General features: G+C 40.5%; 3 protein-coding genes across 5 annotated transcripts in view; 1 reads left to right on the forward strand and 2 right to left on the reverse strand.

Moving 5' to 3' along the window:
• Positions 1–8,093, reverse strand: part of usp13 (ubiquitin specific peptidase 13) — a 30,143-nt gene extending 22,050 nt beyond the window's left edge. For all 3 annotated transcript variants that reach the window (XM_053431283.1, XM_053431282.1, XM_053431280.1), the window contains exons 1-5: positions 7,295–8,093; positions 5,320–5,445; positions 2,986–3,046; positions 837–958; positions 23–165 (exon numbers count right to left, since the gene is read on the reverse strand). In XM_053431283.1, coding sequence (XP_053287258.1) covers positions 23–165; positions 837–958; positions 2,986–3,046; positions 5,320–5,445; positions 7,295–7,405 — 563 coding nt within the window. In that variant the 5' untranslated portion in view covers positions 7,406–8,093. The remainder of the gene's footprint in view (positions 1–22; positions 166–836; positions 959–2,985; positions 3,047–5,319; positions 5,446–7,294) is intronic.
• A 2,190-nt stretch (positions 8,094–10,283) lies between these two features.
• On the reverse strand, positions 10,284–13,128 carry ndufb5 (NADH:ubiquinone oxidoreductase subunit B5). The gene is made up of 6 exons (XM_053430123.1): positions 12,969–13,128; positions 12,192–12,274; positions 11,505–11,571; positions 11,360–11,421; positions 10,677–10,783; positions 10,284–10,494 (listed from the first exon to the last, which is right to left on the reverse strand). Exons 1-6 carry the CDS (start codon positions 13,084–13,086, stop codon positions 10,374–10,376), a joined length of 558 nt encoding a protein of 185 aa, XP_053286098.1. The 5' UTR covers positions 13,087–13,128; the 3' UTR covers positions 10,284–10,373.
• A 761-nt stretch (positions 13,129–13,889) lies between these two features.
• On the forward strand, positions 13,890–16,577 carry mrpl47 (mitochondrial ribosomal protein L47). Its single transcript, XM_053430122.1, has 7 exons — positions 13,890–14,048; positions 15,061–15,209; positions 15,419–15,479; positions 15,559–15,655; positions 15,814–15,944; positions 16,062–16,157; positions 16,276–16,577. The coding sequence occupies exons 1-7, from the start codon at positions 13,891–13,893 to the stop codon at positions 16,385–16,387; spliced, it is 804 nt and encodes a 267-aa protein (XP_053286097.1). The 5' UTR covers position 13,890; the 3' UTR covers positions 16,388–16,577.
• The last annotated feature ends 90 nt before the right edge of the window (positions 16,578–16,667 follow it).

A 16,667-nucleotide genomic window follows, 5' to 3' on the forward strand; every position in this document is an offset into this window, starting at 1 on the left:
GAATCAAAAATGTCTGTCCTACCTGGGTGGGATCCTGACATCGTTATCCAGCTGTCTGAGGCTCCTGGCGTGTCTGGACACCTGGATCTCCTCGTCCCAGGACTCGGGTTCTGCTTTCTTGTAGGGTGATGGTGCATTGAGCACTGCATCACAGGCGATGGTCACCTGGACATCGGATGACACAACGGAGAGATTATCAACAGTGACCAAAAACAAAGCCAAAAACACAAAGCTGTGCAACAGGAAGTGACTGAAGCGGCACAGGAGGCGCAGGCAGTGGGCAAAAGAAAAAACAACATGCAAATAATAAGAAAACAAAACATTTGCAGCACCGCAACTTCTTCATCCACAGCATTAAATTATACATGCATAAAACAGGAAGGAAGAACAGCAAATAAATAAATAAAGACAGGAGTGAAATTTCTCCTCGTTTCTCTGTGCAAACAAACCCACACTCAAAAGTGGTAAAGGCAACTTGGCGTGCACCTGGTGGTTCCCCTTTCTTTTATGCAGAGAGAAAAAGGTTGTGAAATAGTAATTTAACAACCTCCAATCCATCCTCCCAAAAAACTACTATAGACCGGATTAGTGCTACTAGACAAGCTTACATGGTGACACATCACAGAATCTCACTGTGCGTTAAATATGTTATTATGTAACATTCCTGAACGTAAAATATTAGCAAACTATCAATTATCCTTAAAGAGGTTCAGGCTATGTGGTGGCTCTTTGCTCAACCCTGTCTGTACAGTGTCCGGGGAACCACTGAGTGCACCCTCGACTTCAACATGCATGGAAACACACACATCGCCCTCATGCAGCAACATCTCACTGACCAGAGCGGGCAACTCCTCAATATTTGGTAAGGGGATCTCGAAGTGGTCTGGAAAAATGACGAGCTTGGCCTCATCTTCGTATTCATAGTCCTCTCCGTTAAAATCACGGTTTAGCTCTAAATCTTCAAAGGGAGGAAGCAGATGCTCGGTCAGTTGCAGTTATACACTGACGGACGTTACCTGATAATATCATTATTGTTATTCCATGATGGAGTTTGTTCTTGGTTATTTATATTTGATGTTCTGTTCTGGTGACGGCTGTTCTTTTTTATGTTCTCCATTTGTTCCTTTAGTCAATACCATAACAGTCTTAGGCTCCATTGGACAAGCAGATGAATCATTGAACAAGAAAGACATCGATGGCGTCATCTTTACAGTGACAGGATGATAATGATTCTTTTGATCACACTGAGCTATATTTAGGAATTCAGCGTGGTTTGAATCTGTGACAATTGGCTGTGCAGCTATGGAATCCTCATTTCATTAGTGATCACATAATGAGACCAGAAGGGCCCTCGGAGAGAACACACCTCTGCTAAGGCGAGAACAAAAAAAAACCTGGATCCGCCTGCTCATCTGGATCCACGCTAAAATGTAATATGTTCTCCCTTAGCCCATCGCCCACACTTCAACCAAGTTTGAATAAAATCAGTTCTGTAGTTTCTGCATATTACAACAGACAAACAGCAGTGAAAACATATAGGATCCAAATTAGGAAAGCAAATAACAATTATTTTAATTATTCACTGAAATGGTGGCCATTTTCTATTCTTATTACTTCTATAATTTCTATAAAATGTCAGAAAATGGGATTAGTGTTAGGATAACTCCGGAAATATCTCCTGAAAATGTGAATCAATAAATTAATGACCTGAACATTTCACCTCTAACCAAAATTATACCAGTCTTAACTTGAACTGAAAAAAGCGAGCCTCCTCTCTTAATCTCTGTCTCCATATAGAGCCGTCCGTCTGTCCTCCACCCAGCACTAAAGTTGTGTAGTGACTCATTACAAACAGATCACAGGTTATCCCTGACATTGTTATTGTGCACATTGACTTCATGGCAACCACAGGTCTGACGTCAGCAGCTAGCAGGCACGATTAGATCAGTGGACTGGTCTGGGGATGACGGGGGATACATGCATGTCTACTGTCACAAAGATCCAAAATGGCCAGAGGAAAGAATCGCCATCAAGGCCAGAGGGCGACTTCTTAAAGAAAGACTCTCGCAAATTTCTATCAGCGACAGATTCAGGTGATGGATAGTAAAGTCAATGGAACTCTGGGCCATAGGAAAACAGTAACGTCTGTCAGAAAGAGGTTGAGTGGAAGGAATTCCCCCACCAGCGGTGAGGGGGGGCCGGGGAGGAAGGGCGGGAGAGGGAGAGACACCTGGTCCTCTCCGAGCCGCAGCGTCATGACTGCAGCAGAAGTGTGTCAGTCTTGACGGGAGGTTGACAGGTGGTGGCAGCTGAGAGGCCGCAGCGATTGACAGGAGGTGGCCCCACTGTAAACCAAGCAGGAGGAGGAAGAGGAGGAGGAGGAGGAGGAGGAGGATGGGAGTTGGCCAGGCTTTGATTTAGAACAGTTACCAACCACATATACAAATAAATGGGCTATATTTAGAGCACATGAGGAGGAGGAGGAGGAGGAGGAGGAGGAGGAGGAGGAGGAGGAGGAGAGGGCTCATCATAGGAAATATGTGACGCTTTGGGGTAAAGGCCGGTCGGAGGGGCAGCTGGTGGGTCACCACAGTGTTACAAACAATAACAGTGGCTTGTAATGGAGGTGGTTCTCTGATCACACCAATCACAACTCACAACGACCGTTACTCGTTTATCTCAAATTACTGTTAGTTATTGAATTAACAGGACTGTTAATAGATTAAACCAGTTACTCAACAGACCTTACGCTTGTGACAATTTTGAAAAGAAGTGTCAAGTTTCTTAAAGATGGTAGACGTTTTTAATCAATTTTAAATGTTATTGTATAGCCCATATTTACCAACTGTACTGTTTTTTGTTATTTGAATTTAGGTTATAGCTTAACTACATTCAACTGAAAGTACTGCTGTGTATATAGAATAGTTTATGAATTTTATTTCTAATGTAGTATTATTACTGTGTGTTGTTGCTACCCATACTTACCTAGAAAGACTTTTCCATTTCTCCGTCTGGGGATAGCACCACTTGCAGCTCCTGTGGCTTTCTGTGAGAAACAACAGGGACGAACAGATTAAACTGGGTGAAAGAACCTTCACTTAAAAAAGGGCCTTTAAGGATTTTTACTGTAAAAATGCTGAGAAAAACGTTTACACTTTGACAGGAGATACAGATGGTTGTCATTTTGTTAGAAATAGATGCTGGATGTTCTAGTTGCCAGATCAGGTTACAACTTGAGGGGAAACCCCCTTTGAGAGAAGGGTCAGTATTAAAGAATGATGCTGTATTACTGTAGACCTGGAAAGATATAACTTACATAAAAACACCATGTATTTGGACCTGTCTTTGCCCGTGTCCTCGAATTTATCTGCTCCTACTATATTTCTCTTTTCTCTTCACAATGGACTTTCAAGAACGGTGGTAACCATTAAACCCTCTGTCTTTACCAGGCTGATAGAGAAATATTTTCAACACTTTGTCAGTGACTTTTCAAAATAACAGAGTACCACCGACTGGTGTCTGTCCGGCCCGATCAGGCTCAGCCCGGGTGCTGCCCACTCAGTCGACAGGAGGCCGGACACAGAGAATGCTGACACACCGAGTGGACTCATGGGAAAAAAACAGCAGACACAGGAGCCTGCAGAATGTGAGCAGCTGTTTCTGGCCAGATTCAGGCATGGAAATAGAAGCTCTTTACAAAGCAGAGCTTATCTGGGGGCAATTAGAGCCATTGAGGAAAACACGGCTGCAGCTACAGCCTCTGTTGTTCACCAGAAACTTTGAAATAAAAAATGGTTTGTTCGCATAAAAGCAGGAAAGTTCTGTCAAATCACTTTATACATTTTCAGGGATGGTAAATAGAAGTTATAATTTGAACATCAGAAGTATCTTGTAATTAGTAAGAACACTTAGGTGCTGTCCCATGGTGGAGGTGAAGAGGTGAAGCCGATCATGCGTTTGTTTGGAACAGTTTCCAATTAAGTGTTTTCCTTCTATAGACATGTACAAGTGTAAACTGAAGAGACACATGTTTTCTCAGGCTCTCGATTGTTCAAATTGACTTTTTCTATTTTATTTGATATTTTATATATTGAAATTGACCAAAGTAAATATCCTTTCTCTTTGTTTGTATCACTGTAAACTTTATTCTCTGTACATGTCAACATGTTGACATGTTGACATGACTTTCACTTGACCTGCATTGACTAAAAACAACAATTGGAAATACAACCACTGTGCAATATTTCAAGTGTTCAACCTTGTCTTTTTTCTGAGTATTCTTATTTTATTGATGTATATAATTGTAGATTAATTGTAAATTTTAACATTAAAAACTATTTCTATTACATACAGTGATTACTGTTACTACAAACAGTGTGAAGGGTTAGAGTCGCGATGCACAGCTGAAAACATATTAAGTGTTAGACACAAACAAAGTCTGAAGGTCAGGTCTGGTCTCAATGAAATTTCACATTTTTCTCTTTTTCAAATACGATATAAAAGATGCTTTAGTATTCATGTCGCATCAATTTACAGGCCATACAATGTGATTCTACCACTGATGTTGACGAGTGAAAAATCACTTTGTGTTTGTTTCTATGTATAGAATTAAAGCACAAGCATGTGCATTGTGTAATGACACTGACTTTGAGAGCAAAGAAGTCAAGGATCAAATTATTCCAGTCAGAGAAAATAACTTTACACACGGTAAACAAATATATAAAAATATACTAAATATTAGGACGTATTTAAGGTCATATAGTAATGTTAAGTATTTACTTATTTATAGAGCTGTGCTTTACTAATATCATCTTTTATTTTTTTGATTATAAAACAGTTTCATTCATTGGTTGTGAACAAATACATTAATAATCACTTACGTCTGCTTACAAATACACATTAGTGTAATAGAAAACATTAATGTGATGCTTGTAACTGTGAAGTATGAATTTAAATGTTTCTTTGAATATCAAAACAGATTATTTTAATATCATTTAAGTAGGTGAGATCTGATTGAATTAGAAAAGGAGCTTCACAGATGATAATCTATAACTGCATTAGTGTCGTCTTTTCCTCATTCTCTTTTGTGTGTTGTGCTTTTACAGACTGTTCAGACCTGTCAACATGTGGTTTGACGAGATCCACTCTGTTTGAGAGACTTGGTGGAAGGATTGGAAAATGGCCAAGAAAGAAGCCATTAAATATTGAAATCAAGGGGACTGAAGGACCTCTTATTACTAAGGCTTCCAAATCTACTGCTTAGTCCAGTTTAAAAATCAGTTCCCATTACAAATATACAGCGTGTGATGGAAAACGTACCTCTTTAACATGTCGCTTGAGGTGCATGTAAACGCTCTGTCCTGTTTTGCGATAATGTCTCTCCACATGTTCTCGTCCGAAGCCCAGGAATGTGTTCATACACACATACAGGCCTCCCTCAGACTCCTATGGACCAAAACAAACAGTGTCAATGAACAGCAGCGCAAGTGGAAGAGAAAACAGACACAACAGTGAGTGTAACATGTTGAAAACCTTGAAGACTTCGCATGATATAGGAAATTTACCCTGTTTAATAATCAGCATGTCCCATCTTTATTCTGGCCAACCATTAATATTCAACAACAGCTAACAGGCAGTGATATTGTCCCTATATATTCACACAGAATAATTCATCTTTAAAATTATCTTTTTATCTAATACATGGAGGAATTTAGGTGACAATTCAAATATTGTGAAAAATAGAGACATCGTTATCATTACAATTAGCCTCATTTGAGTTTAATTTGAGACTACATGGTCGGGGAGATGTGTGAGTGATTCTGTAAGCACCTTTTCTAAAAAGCTTTCTCACACACTTAGTCTTGTAAAACAGCCAAAAATCTGTTCAAGAACTGCAGCGCAGAATAAAAATGGCTGCTACCAAAGATCTTGGTTTATACTGCAAATCAGAGTTGCTTCCTCATAATAATCAAGCCAAAGAATGCATCAAAACATTTGATTAATCTCTTTCATTTTTAGGGCAGTGAGGATCTGCAGATTTCGCTCCAGTTTCAAAAGCACAGTAAACTTATTTCTCATATTTCTCTCGAATCTGAAACAGCTTGTTACTGAATACCGAGGTTTGTTCATTTTTGATATGCGAGATTACAACTACCTCCATTTTTCTGACAGTAAACAACTTTCAACACTTTCACACGTGGTCTCGCGAGAGACATAATACATGTAGAATAACGTGTATCAGCGATCAGCGTGGGCCTTATCAACCCCCGTGATAAACCTTTAAGTGGCCCAAAGTGACATACGAGCTTCAAGAGAGCGCGGATAAAAATAACCCAGCCCCTCCGGCTGGGTTATGATGAACTCCAGACAGCTGAGTCACCTTTAAAAACGTTTTCAGTCCGAAAAGGAGGTTTTCATTGTGAGAAATGTTAAGAGCAAAAGAAAACAATTAAAGGATCAAATCTGCCACATGTTTTTACAAGTAGAGGAAAGGTTTAAGCATTAAGGAGTCAGAATAATTCTAATAGTTTAGATGCCCCGTCTCACTCATCAAAATCAAAACATATTCAATATTTAACTTCTGAGAAAATAAACATACTTTAATTAATCAATATATGAGAATTATAACATTTTAATTAGAACGCATGAGTCTTTGACATACTATGGATGCAAGCAAGTGTGTGTGAGGACAAGTTTGTGTGTGTGTGTGTGTGTCTCCAGGTACGACCCATGTGTTCAGGACCTTAATCACAGTCACATTGTGGGAAATCGGAAGGAAGTCGTTTTTTATTTTAATGTGGTGATCATGTTTGAAGGTTAGCTTCAGGATAAGATTAGGGTTCGGCAAGTAGTTACTATGGTTACGGACATGAAATCAATTTAAGTCAATTGAATGTCCTCTGAAGTCACGGAGACACGTGTGTGTGTGTGCGTGTGTGTTGACCTGCCAGTGTAATGTATTGTAATTGCTTAAACTGCACAAAGGGGGACACCCCTCATCTCTCTGTTCTCCTCACAGGTAAACAACATTATTTATTTATTTCCTCTCCAAGTTCACTCTCTCCTCACACACACACACACACACTCACAACACACACACACACACATGGAGACATTTGTGTGTTTTTGAGGCTGTCAGTCCCCACATTTCTCTCCCCAAACGACCCTCTTCTCTCATGTCTCAGTGACAGCGAGTGTCTGTCTCTGTCTGTCACAGTGAGTGTCTGTCTGTGTGTGTCTTTGTCTGTGTGTGTGTGTGTGTTAGCAGGGAGGCAGGACAGGGGCTTCCACTCACCGGGGAGTCGAAGGAGAAGGCGCACTCGCTCTTGAACACCCTGTCTCCGGTCTTGGGCACCCTGATGGTGGGCATGTAGGGGACCAGCAGCTCTCCCAGGTCTGCAGCCATCTTCGCATTCCTGCTCGTCGCGGCACAGTGCTGCTGGAGCACCCGGAGCAGCGCTGTCACCGGAGAGGAGGCTATTTTTAAAGCTCCCTGTCTCTACATTCCTCCTCCGGCCAGGGGGGATGTGACGCTGGGAAACATAAAAATAAAACCACACCACGGCAGGAGGAGGAGGAGGAGGCGGGAGCTGAGGCTAATTGCTAATGCTAATGAAGAGGAAGCTAGCGTTGCTCTACTGTTGTTGTTTTAAATAAAGCTTTGCTACCTCACCACCCACCTCCACCGCCTCTGCTGCTGATGCTGCTGCTGAGGAGACGCCCGCCCTGAGAGCCTCCACCCTGGGCTGTGTGAGGCAGGAGGACCCCTCCCACCTCCGAGCAGGATTCATAATAATCACAACACCTCCCTCACGTTACTACAGCGTGTGCTCCTCCTGCAGGAAACACGGGAAACTGGTTGTGATCGTTTGAGTTTGATCGTTTGACCGCAGTGTCATCACAGAACTGCGTCACTCCTCTGCAGCCTCTCTCGATAGATAACACAGATTGATTATATCCCTGTTGCTTCTGCGTTTATAACGAACATCTGGTTCCTCATAAAACATGTCTTTAACTCGCATCTTGTCCAGTGTGAGATTCCAGCAGCCACATGTCAAATCATCCCATGTGTCAACAAGCCTTTGTCCAACAGTCTGCTCAGCTCTGTCCCCACGTGGACGCTCTCCCTCACTGCAAATAAGAGACAATAAAACAATAATAGTAACACGGCGCATACCAAGGACCAACACTCCATTGTTTCATGAGTCATAAATATCAGTTACCAGCAAATGTTTCCACTACAGGCTTTATTTTAATTGGAAACAGATTTTTAAACTGGACTTAGCATTAGAATTGGAAGCAGCAGTGATAAAAGTGGGAAGTAGAATGGTATTCAGGAACCCAGCAGCCAGCAGGTGGCAGCCTCAGGACATCACAGCAGACTGTGATTCTTGTAAGGCGTCCGAAGACAAGGTTGAAAAAGTACTGGGTTATTCTCTAACAATAGGTTTTTAAAGTATGTTAAATCATCCAGTAACTAAAAGCCAAAAATATAACAGTAACTTTTAAGTAAGGCTGTCAAATATATGTAGTAAAGTAGAAAATATTTTCTCAGAAGTTTTAGTGATAATTTTTCAATGCTATTAATCTGCTTAATTCCTTGTAGCAATCATCAGGCGGTGTGGCCTCGTAGGCTGGGCGTCCGCTCTCCAATAAGAGACACCCCAATACGTTGGTTGGTGATAAATGAACCAAAAAGAGAGGGAGAGAGATGCAGACAGACAGACAGACAGACAGACAGGCAGGCAGACAGGCAGGCAGGCAGGCAGACAGATAATTTAAAGGCAGTTTTACTGTTCTACAAATTAGACAAGTTCACTAGTTTTGTTTAATTTAAAATCGTAATTGTTGAAATGAAAGGTAGGTCTTACGTTGAGCTACATGACAGTCTGGTGAGGTATATTGTGGTATATTAGTAGTGTAATGCAGCTTGTGCTTCAACTCTGACAGAAAACAGTAAAAAAAATGTGTGTGTACTGTGTTGTCAGCTTTATAGAGATTATGTAAGTCACTCTTGATAATTATGCACAACATTGATTTATCTCATTTACAAAATTTGCAGCATAATGCCAAGAAAACGAGGGACTCCAAAAGCAGAAGGACAGGGAACTGCAGCAAGCAGCTCAGGCTAGCAGCTCTCTTTTATCTTGGATCAGGCCATCAACTTGTAAAACAGATGAAGGAGAATCAGTAACCCTACCTGGTCCAGAGGAGCCCATCACATCACTAACCCTAACATTAACATATTATTTGGTTATTCAATATGGTCTTGTTTTGTCTGTTTCTGCCTGTTATTCATTTATTTATTCAAATTGATCATTTGAGATGGTTTGTTAACAAAAATAAATATATGAGTTGAAAATATCCAACTGTGTTATTTATTTATTTATTATTATTATTTTTAATTTCATAAAAAATGTTGGCGATGGGTGCCCTTTTTTTGGTTGGAGCACCTGCGCCCCAAAATGTCTGTGCACGTGCCTGTGTCACACACTCATTTAATATGTCTTGTTTATATTTTTTATATTCTTGTATTATTCCCTGGGAAATCAACGGAGCTCTGGAAAATCACCCTCTCTCACAATGTTAAAGAAAGTGAAAAATAAATAAAAACACTGATCTGAACCCGCACTAAAATTAAATGGGTTCTTCCTTTGGTTTTGTTTCACTCCTCCACAAAATATCATGGGAATTGGTTGAGTCGCTTTTTGCATAACCTTGCTATTTAGAAACAAATGCATATGTAAACCTCATTAGAGAAGATAATGACACACATATCTCCAACGAGGCCGAACAGTGCATTTAAATTAAATCAAGTTACACCAAATTAAAACTCGTAAAAATCAGTACCCTCAATATGCCTGAGGTTTTTCATTCAGACGTGCTTTCCTGTTTTAGAGAGTGAGTTACCAAATCCTCTATTTCAGCTCCAACCACTGCTGCCATTTTCCTCTGATCCGTCGCATCGATAAGATGTTGATTACCAACCAGTCTGACATAATCGTATTTCACAAGCAGAGCTCCTGACCAATAGAATTGTATTGATTGCACCCCTGCCACATTTTTGACTTATTGGAGAAAGGCATGAATAAGCAGGTGTATGTGTACCTAATAAAGTGCTCAGTGAATGCATGTATAAAGACAGCTGTGGACTGCAGGAGGACACGTCAACAAGTCAACAAGTGGATTTGAACCCAGGACCTTTGTGTAAGACAACATGCTGTATATGTAAAGTTATCTACAGAAACTGCACAGGCCTATTACAGATCATTCAAGACCAAATATCAGAGTACATAGATACTTTATTTATGCAAGAAGGGGGAAAAATTTACAAACAGTCAGATTCATCAACATGATGTTCAGACACATGTGGATTAATTGTCGGGTGACGACTTTGGGCTGTTGTCAATGAGTTCCTTGTCGAGGGTCTCAACCTGGAACCAGGGGCCGTCTCCCTTGTTCCTCATCTGTCGACGCACCTCCATCTGAGTCAGCCTGTTATGGACAGAGACAGAGGGTTCATGAAACCACGCTTGCACAGTAGAGTTGTGAATCACAGAGTCGGGAGAATGGATTTCTGGTATTGTGCTACAACCGGCTGGATTTTCTGAATCAACAATAAAACACATGTCAGGATGAACGGTACAGCAACACAACACACCTCTCCGAACACTCACCTCATGTCTGCCTTCTCTTTCTCTATTTGGATCGCTGCCATCATCTTCTCATAGTCCTTCACCGGGGAATCATACACGTGCTGTGCAATACACCTGGTGATGGGATGCTGCAATAACAATGACACATAAGACAAGAGTATGTGTAAAAACTGCAAAACTATTCGATGCAAAACTAAATAAAGGGTTATCAACAGTTTCAGTAGTTCGATGTGATTGTGATCCCAGGGCTGCCTCAGAACATTAGGGGATTGATAGCATCATAAATGATCAGTCATTACTTAAAATAAGCAATATGTGACATCATAATACACACGTAACATAATGATATACTTACTATCATGCTATTCAATTCTGAGATACCATTTTGCCTGACTATTTTCATCTGCTAATGAACAATTAAAAATGTGAACCTTTTCATTGGATTCACAGTTAAATTAAATGTTACCATATTCCTATTTCTAAAATATCACCAACTAAAACTCTTAAGAGTTGTCTGTGAAGGCACCATGTGACCCCTCAGAAATATATGGGGACTGAATATAACATTAAACACTTGCAGCAGTTTTAAAACTTTTTTTGATGGTGCGGATGATGGTGGTGCAATTCTGTCCTTCCCTTAAATCGGTGTTCAAAGCAGTGAAAACCTTCTAAAACAGTTACTGAGGGAAACATCCGGAACATACCTTGTAGTACTCCCAGTGCTCAGGTTCGTATCCCTCAGGAGTTTCAACCAGCTCTGCTTCACCTTCACAACACAATGATACGCTTATTATCAACTGATTCAAACAGGGAGATAAAAAAAAACACAAAATGTACTCGCTCACTTACCAATGAAGATGTTTACAGCTGTGACAAGGACGGCCACGGGGATGCCAGTCAGCAGGACGTAATATTGCTGTGGGGGGGGGAAGAGGACAATGTAAAACTGAAAAATGGACTGCTGTTGTGCATGAGTGGTGTCCAATACTGGAGGTCTGACCAGAACTACACATCAGGGACAATAGTTTTTAATTTCCTTGGACCTCTATAGCGACATCTATACTACTTCCAATATTAATCTGTCTGTAAGTGAAACGCATCGCTTCAATACTGCTCATCTTATCGGCTTCAAACCTGGCCTGTGTATTGTTAGGGGCCCAAGGACGTGCAGTTGAGACTTTGGTTATGCAAAACTTTTAATATGAATAAACTTTGAATAACTACACGACTAGCTTCAACGGAAGTGATATTGTTGATCGCGACAACAGCTCCTTCATGACAACCACAACAACTGATGCTCCAGCCATGGTTCAGTGTAGAGCTTCACTGCAAGATGAATAAACCGGTGAACAGCCCTTTGTGCAGCAGCGGTGGTTTTACCGCAGGTCAATTTTACAGTTTGAGAAACAAAGCTGTAACCAGCATCTCCAGAGGCCAAGAATACAACCCATCTCAAACAGGCATGTTTGGAATGGTCAGTGCACTTATAACTCAGAACACAGGGGGTAATAAGTACACTGGCGCTCCACTACTCACCAATAAGCGCAGAAATCTCCTGTCATAGAAGTCAGTGGGTTTGACGACAAACATTGACTTTCCATGACCCCAGCGGACGGCCACTGTAAAACAAAGTACACCAAAGTCATACAGGACACTGGACACAAAAGGACTCTGGTTGTTGATGTAATAAAAAGAACCTAGATGACACGTTTCCTCATCTTAACAGATCAATGTGATCAAATATGGCTGCTGTTTGTTAGTACAATGCAGCAATATATGTGCAGCTTCATATCCACATTGCTGTTTCTAGAGAAGAATATTATTATGATCCATTATTACAGCTGTATCTGTATTTGTTCCATCTTTGCTTTGTCTTTGTTTCTGTATCTTCATCTAGATATGTTATTAGATATTTGTTAACGTTTACAGAATCCTGTGGTGAACAAGTTGTTCAATGTGCATCCTATAGATTCTCCTGGGCTTAAATAAAATTAAAGAACTAACAACTCATAAAGAGTAGACGTATTTCAGCTTTGACATGTCACAGATGTTGAGAGGAAAACTGCCAACAACAACACTCTGTATGATATCAATTATAATTTAAACCCTGATTTAAACATCAGCTATCAGACACCACTTGTTTCAATGATACATGAATGCATTTCTGTTTTTGACTTTCTGTTGACAGCAGGACAGACGCTGCCTGCTAGCTTGTGTTAGCATGCTAACTAGCTCCGGCGCAAGGTCATCAGCAGATACGGCACCGTAAGGAGTGAAACCTCAAACCTGTCGAACAGCCATGATGTCTCTTACCTTTGTCTGTCCTCTGGACGGTCCTGGACAGTAGATGGGCCGCGGTGTTCCCACCCTTCAGAGGACTCAGCCTCGCCGCGAAGGCAGCGGCAGACCTGAGCATACTCATACCCACCATCGCGACTGTGGGCGAACAGTAGGGACCCGCGCTGACTGTTAGGAAACTGAAGCCGGAGCCGCCATCTTTAATGAGGGCAAGTAGGGGAAATTATGAAGTTGGCTTCACACTCGAAATTTTCTTACGTTAACGATTGATTGAATCGAGACTTTTTTTTACCATTAGTTTCTTAAAAAATAAATTGAAATCGGAGGAATGATGAGACTTTACTTGCAAATAATTACTTAAATGACCCCTTTCGAATAAGAGAGACAATATATATCTTTCTTCCAATGTGATTTGTAGCCTACAAGAAATTGGATCTTCATTTCAGGTTTGTCTCGAATGTAAATGTATAAGGATACACATTCTAAATGTGTTGTTGATTGAAGCTGTAAAAAAAACATGGATTAAAAACAAAATAATTAACCTGATGTTGTTGGGTAAACACTTGGGTAAACGACAAAATTGCACTGGAACTTAACTGAACATGTTTTTGCTGCGACCACCCTGTTTTTTTGTTTTTATTTTGTCTTTACTTTTGTTCTGTCCATTTTTTGTTAATACTCAATCAACACCAGGATTACATTCGAACTGTGTATAGGTTCAATAAAGTTTTTTTTATCTTCCTCCTTAACCTCGAATCACAAGCCAACTTCAATGACGTCAGAGTAGTTGCTTTTTATTCTAGGTCAACGTTATCATTGAGTAGAAACTGGCTGTAGAATTAGGATTTAAATAGGTTATATGTTATCGATGTGAAAAAAATACATGATTTATTGTTTAAAAAAAAGGTATAATAATAAAATACAGAGAGAGAAATGCATGTTGGGTAATGTGGGAGTAAAGATGGCGGCGCCCTCCTCAGCAGGACGCGTCGTGACTCTCTGCAGACAGTTTCAAAATGTCCTGAGGATTTCTTCAGCGATTAACGCGCAGTCCTGCGTCGTTAATGTGACCAAACACCAGAGTCCAGTTTCCAGGTGAGACTCTTTCAAACTTTACTTTAATTGACGCCGATCAGACTCATTCATGTTCGTTTAACAACCGTGAAGGACTCACCTGCTCCTCATGTAGTGACCAAGAAGTCTCTGCACACATTCAATACACGTTCCTCTAATGTAAAGAAAGAATCCGAGCTGGGTTCGTGAGACCACCTGCTGATATCAGAAGGGTTTAATCCATTCACACTGATGGATGGATGGATTGACTGTCAGACAGATTGACAGGTCAAACTCGGGGGTCACAGATTGTTTATGTTTCTATTCATAGTGTTGCCACGATTGATCATGTTATATTGTGCAGTTATATATTAACTATATTACTGAAACTTAGAACAGGAAGTCCAAGCTTGTAAAGAAATCTGACAACAGTATAGTTTGCAATGCATTTCATAACACGATATTACATAATTTTTAAATAGTTCTGACTGAAGTTTTTTAATGTATTATAATAATTATTGATTGAATTATAGGTAATTATTTAAAAAGCATAGATTGCCCATGTAGGGATATATACAGTTTAATTTAATTGGACATTTGTAGGGACTTGGAATGTCCTTGAAGAATTGAATAATGATAGATAGATAGATAGATATATAGATAGATAGATAGATTACTTTATTCATCCCCGAAGGGAAATTAAGTCATCATAGCAGCCGGTACATTTGAATACAATAAAATACAATAGAATAAAAATATTTAATATATATTGAATAGAAAACGTTCCCCTTTAAAAGCTATGTAAAGGACATCTGTAACTGTATCATTGTGCTGGATATTCACATATGATTGTAAACAACAATCTCTGAAGTCAGTCTCTGTGGCAAAACAGAAAAGGAGGATGTATTGGAGGAAGAATAGAAGAAATATTTCTCTCGGCTTCAGACTTCAGATTCACAATTAAAAATGTAGCTGTCCATTATTCAGGCTGGTGCATGTAAAGTTCATTTCAGGGTGGATTATTCCTTTATTGACTTGATTTTGCCTCCACCAGGCCAAAGCCTCCTGTCTGGGCTTCATCCTGGTGCAGTCCGATCAGCTCTGTGGTTCAGTGTCGAGCTCTGCACACGACCGTCGGCAGAAGAGGACTGGAAGAGTTCTTCGACCTCCCTGAGAACTGGGGAGAGACCAATGTGAAGTCAGGTACTTCACTCAAGTATTGTAGTTTGTAGTTTGAAATGATAAAGAAATGTTAGAAAGTTTTAATCTGGATGTGAATCATGGAGGAAACGATCATGGTCATTTTTGGAGAAATCGAGGGAAGGTTAGGGTTTTGAAAATTTTTTATAGTGTAAATTACGAGTGAGTCAGTCGTTTTTTTCATACGGTTTTCTGTGGTCACAACATTGTAGGTGCACCGTGGACTGCCAAACATCTGAGAACAAAGAGCAACGAGGATTTACACAAACTCTGGTAAGGACGGAAGAGTCCACACTGCTTCAGATTATGTAAACATTAATCTGCTGTGAGTAACGCTCTGCTTCTCTCTCAGGTATGTGCTGTTGAAAGAGAAGAACTTGCTGCTGACGCTCGAGCAGGAAGCAAGAAGACAAAGGGTTCAGATGCCGAGTCCAGAGAGAATAAGGAAGGTTGGTATGACGTGCGAAATAGTGACAACTAACATTCGTCAGGTCGGCTTTGGTCTGGCCTCTAACAGATCTAATGGGGGCTGTAGGGTTTGTATTAGAACGGTTGTGTGGTCTGGTGGTGGTAAAGTACAAGCTAAGGTCAATCTTCCTCTTCCCAGATTGAGCGATCCTTGATCAGGCTGGAGACGGTGGTGAGCGAGAGAGAGACGGCTCTGCGTCTGCTGCAGACAGGACAGGAGAAAGGCCGGCCTGGAGCCTGGAGGAGGAACATTTTTGGACACGTCTCCTGGTGAGGGCCGAGTCTCTATATCATGTCACCCACACGCTGAGAGATTCATCAGACTCTTCAGTGATAGTTTTAATTGAATCGTTCAATCAAAATCTGATCATACTTCCTTTCTCTCAGGTATCGATTCAAAGAGTACGCAATTCCTTGGTACATGAATACAAGATACAAGCGGAAGAGGTTCTACACACCCGAGTTTGTCAAACAACACATGAAGTAAGATGCACTCGATTTTTAAAAATAAAGTGAAGTGTGTGGAGAATGTAGCTGAATTACATTAGATAAAATTTGTTCTTTTAGATTTTTCATTCATTCTTTTTTCTGTGTCTCTCAGGCTGCGTTTAGAGAAGCACCTTCGGAGCAAGGCCAGGAAAGCGAACTTGAAGAGGGACACCGAGGCCAAGCTAAAGGAGAAGTTTCCTCATATGAAGGTTTCATCATCGTGAAGTATCAGGAGTCCCTCGTGTTAATATTTTGAAAGATCTGTTCCAAACATCTGTCCAGAAGCAAAACCCTCTCCACTCTGGCCTTTGCCGTTTGAATCAGGGCACTTCTTAAAACTGAAGTTGGTCTAAAACTAGAAACTATGTATGCACTGTTATTTAATCCTATAGGATAAATAAAACCTGGAATATATTGGTTACTGTATTCATACTCTTTATTTTTTTCCTCTGAATGGTTAGTCAAGGTTTATAGTTTGGGCATCATGACCTTTAATGAAATCAC

The sequence above is a fragment of the Pleuronectes platessa genome, chromosome 9 (assembly GCF_947347685.1).
Source record: "Pleuronectes platessa chromosome 9, fPlePla1.1, whole genome shotgun sequence".
Classification (NCBI taxonomy): Eukaryota; Metazoa; Chordata; class Actinopteri; order Pleuronectiformes; family Pleuronectidae; genus Pleuronectes; species Pleuronectes platessa.

Bases quoted from the DNA above. Each gene is read 5' to 3' on its own strand.
- ndufb5 (XM_053430123.1), bottom strand. From the start codon at position 13,086: ATGGTGGGTATGAGTATGCTCAGGTCTGCCGCTGCCTTCGCGGCGAGG. The intron at 12,275-12,968 runs GTAAGAGACATC...TTTGTTTTACAG, and splicing joins CGTCCAGAGGACAGACAAAG to TGGCCGTCCGCTGGGGTCAT. The intron at 10,784-11,359 runs GTATGTTCCGGA...TTGTTATTGCAG, and splicing joins AGCACTGGGAGTACTACAAG to CATCCCATCACCAGGTGTAT.
- mrpl47 (XM_053430122.1), top strand. From the start codon at position 13,891: ATGTTGGGTAATGTGGGAGTAAAGATGGCGGCGCCCTCCTCAGCAGGA. The intron at 15,210-15,418 runs GTACTTCACTCA...ACAACATTGTAG, and splicing joins AGAGACCAATGTGAAGTCAG to GTGCACCGTGGACTGCCAAA. The intron at 15,945-16,061 runs GTGAGGGCCGAG...CCTTTCTCTCAG, and splicing joins ATTTTTGGACACGTCTCCTG to GTATCGATTCAAAGAGTACG.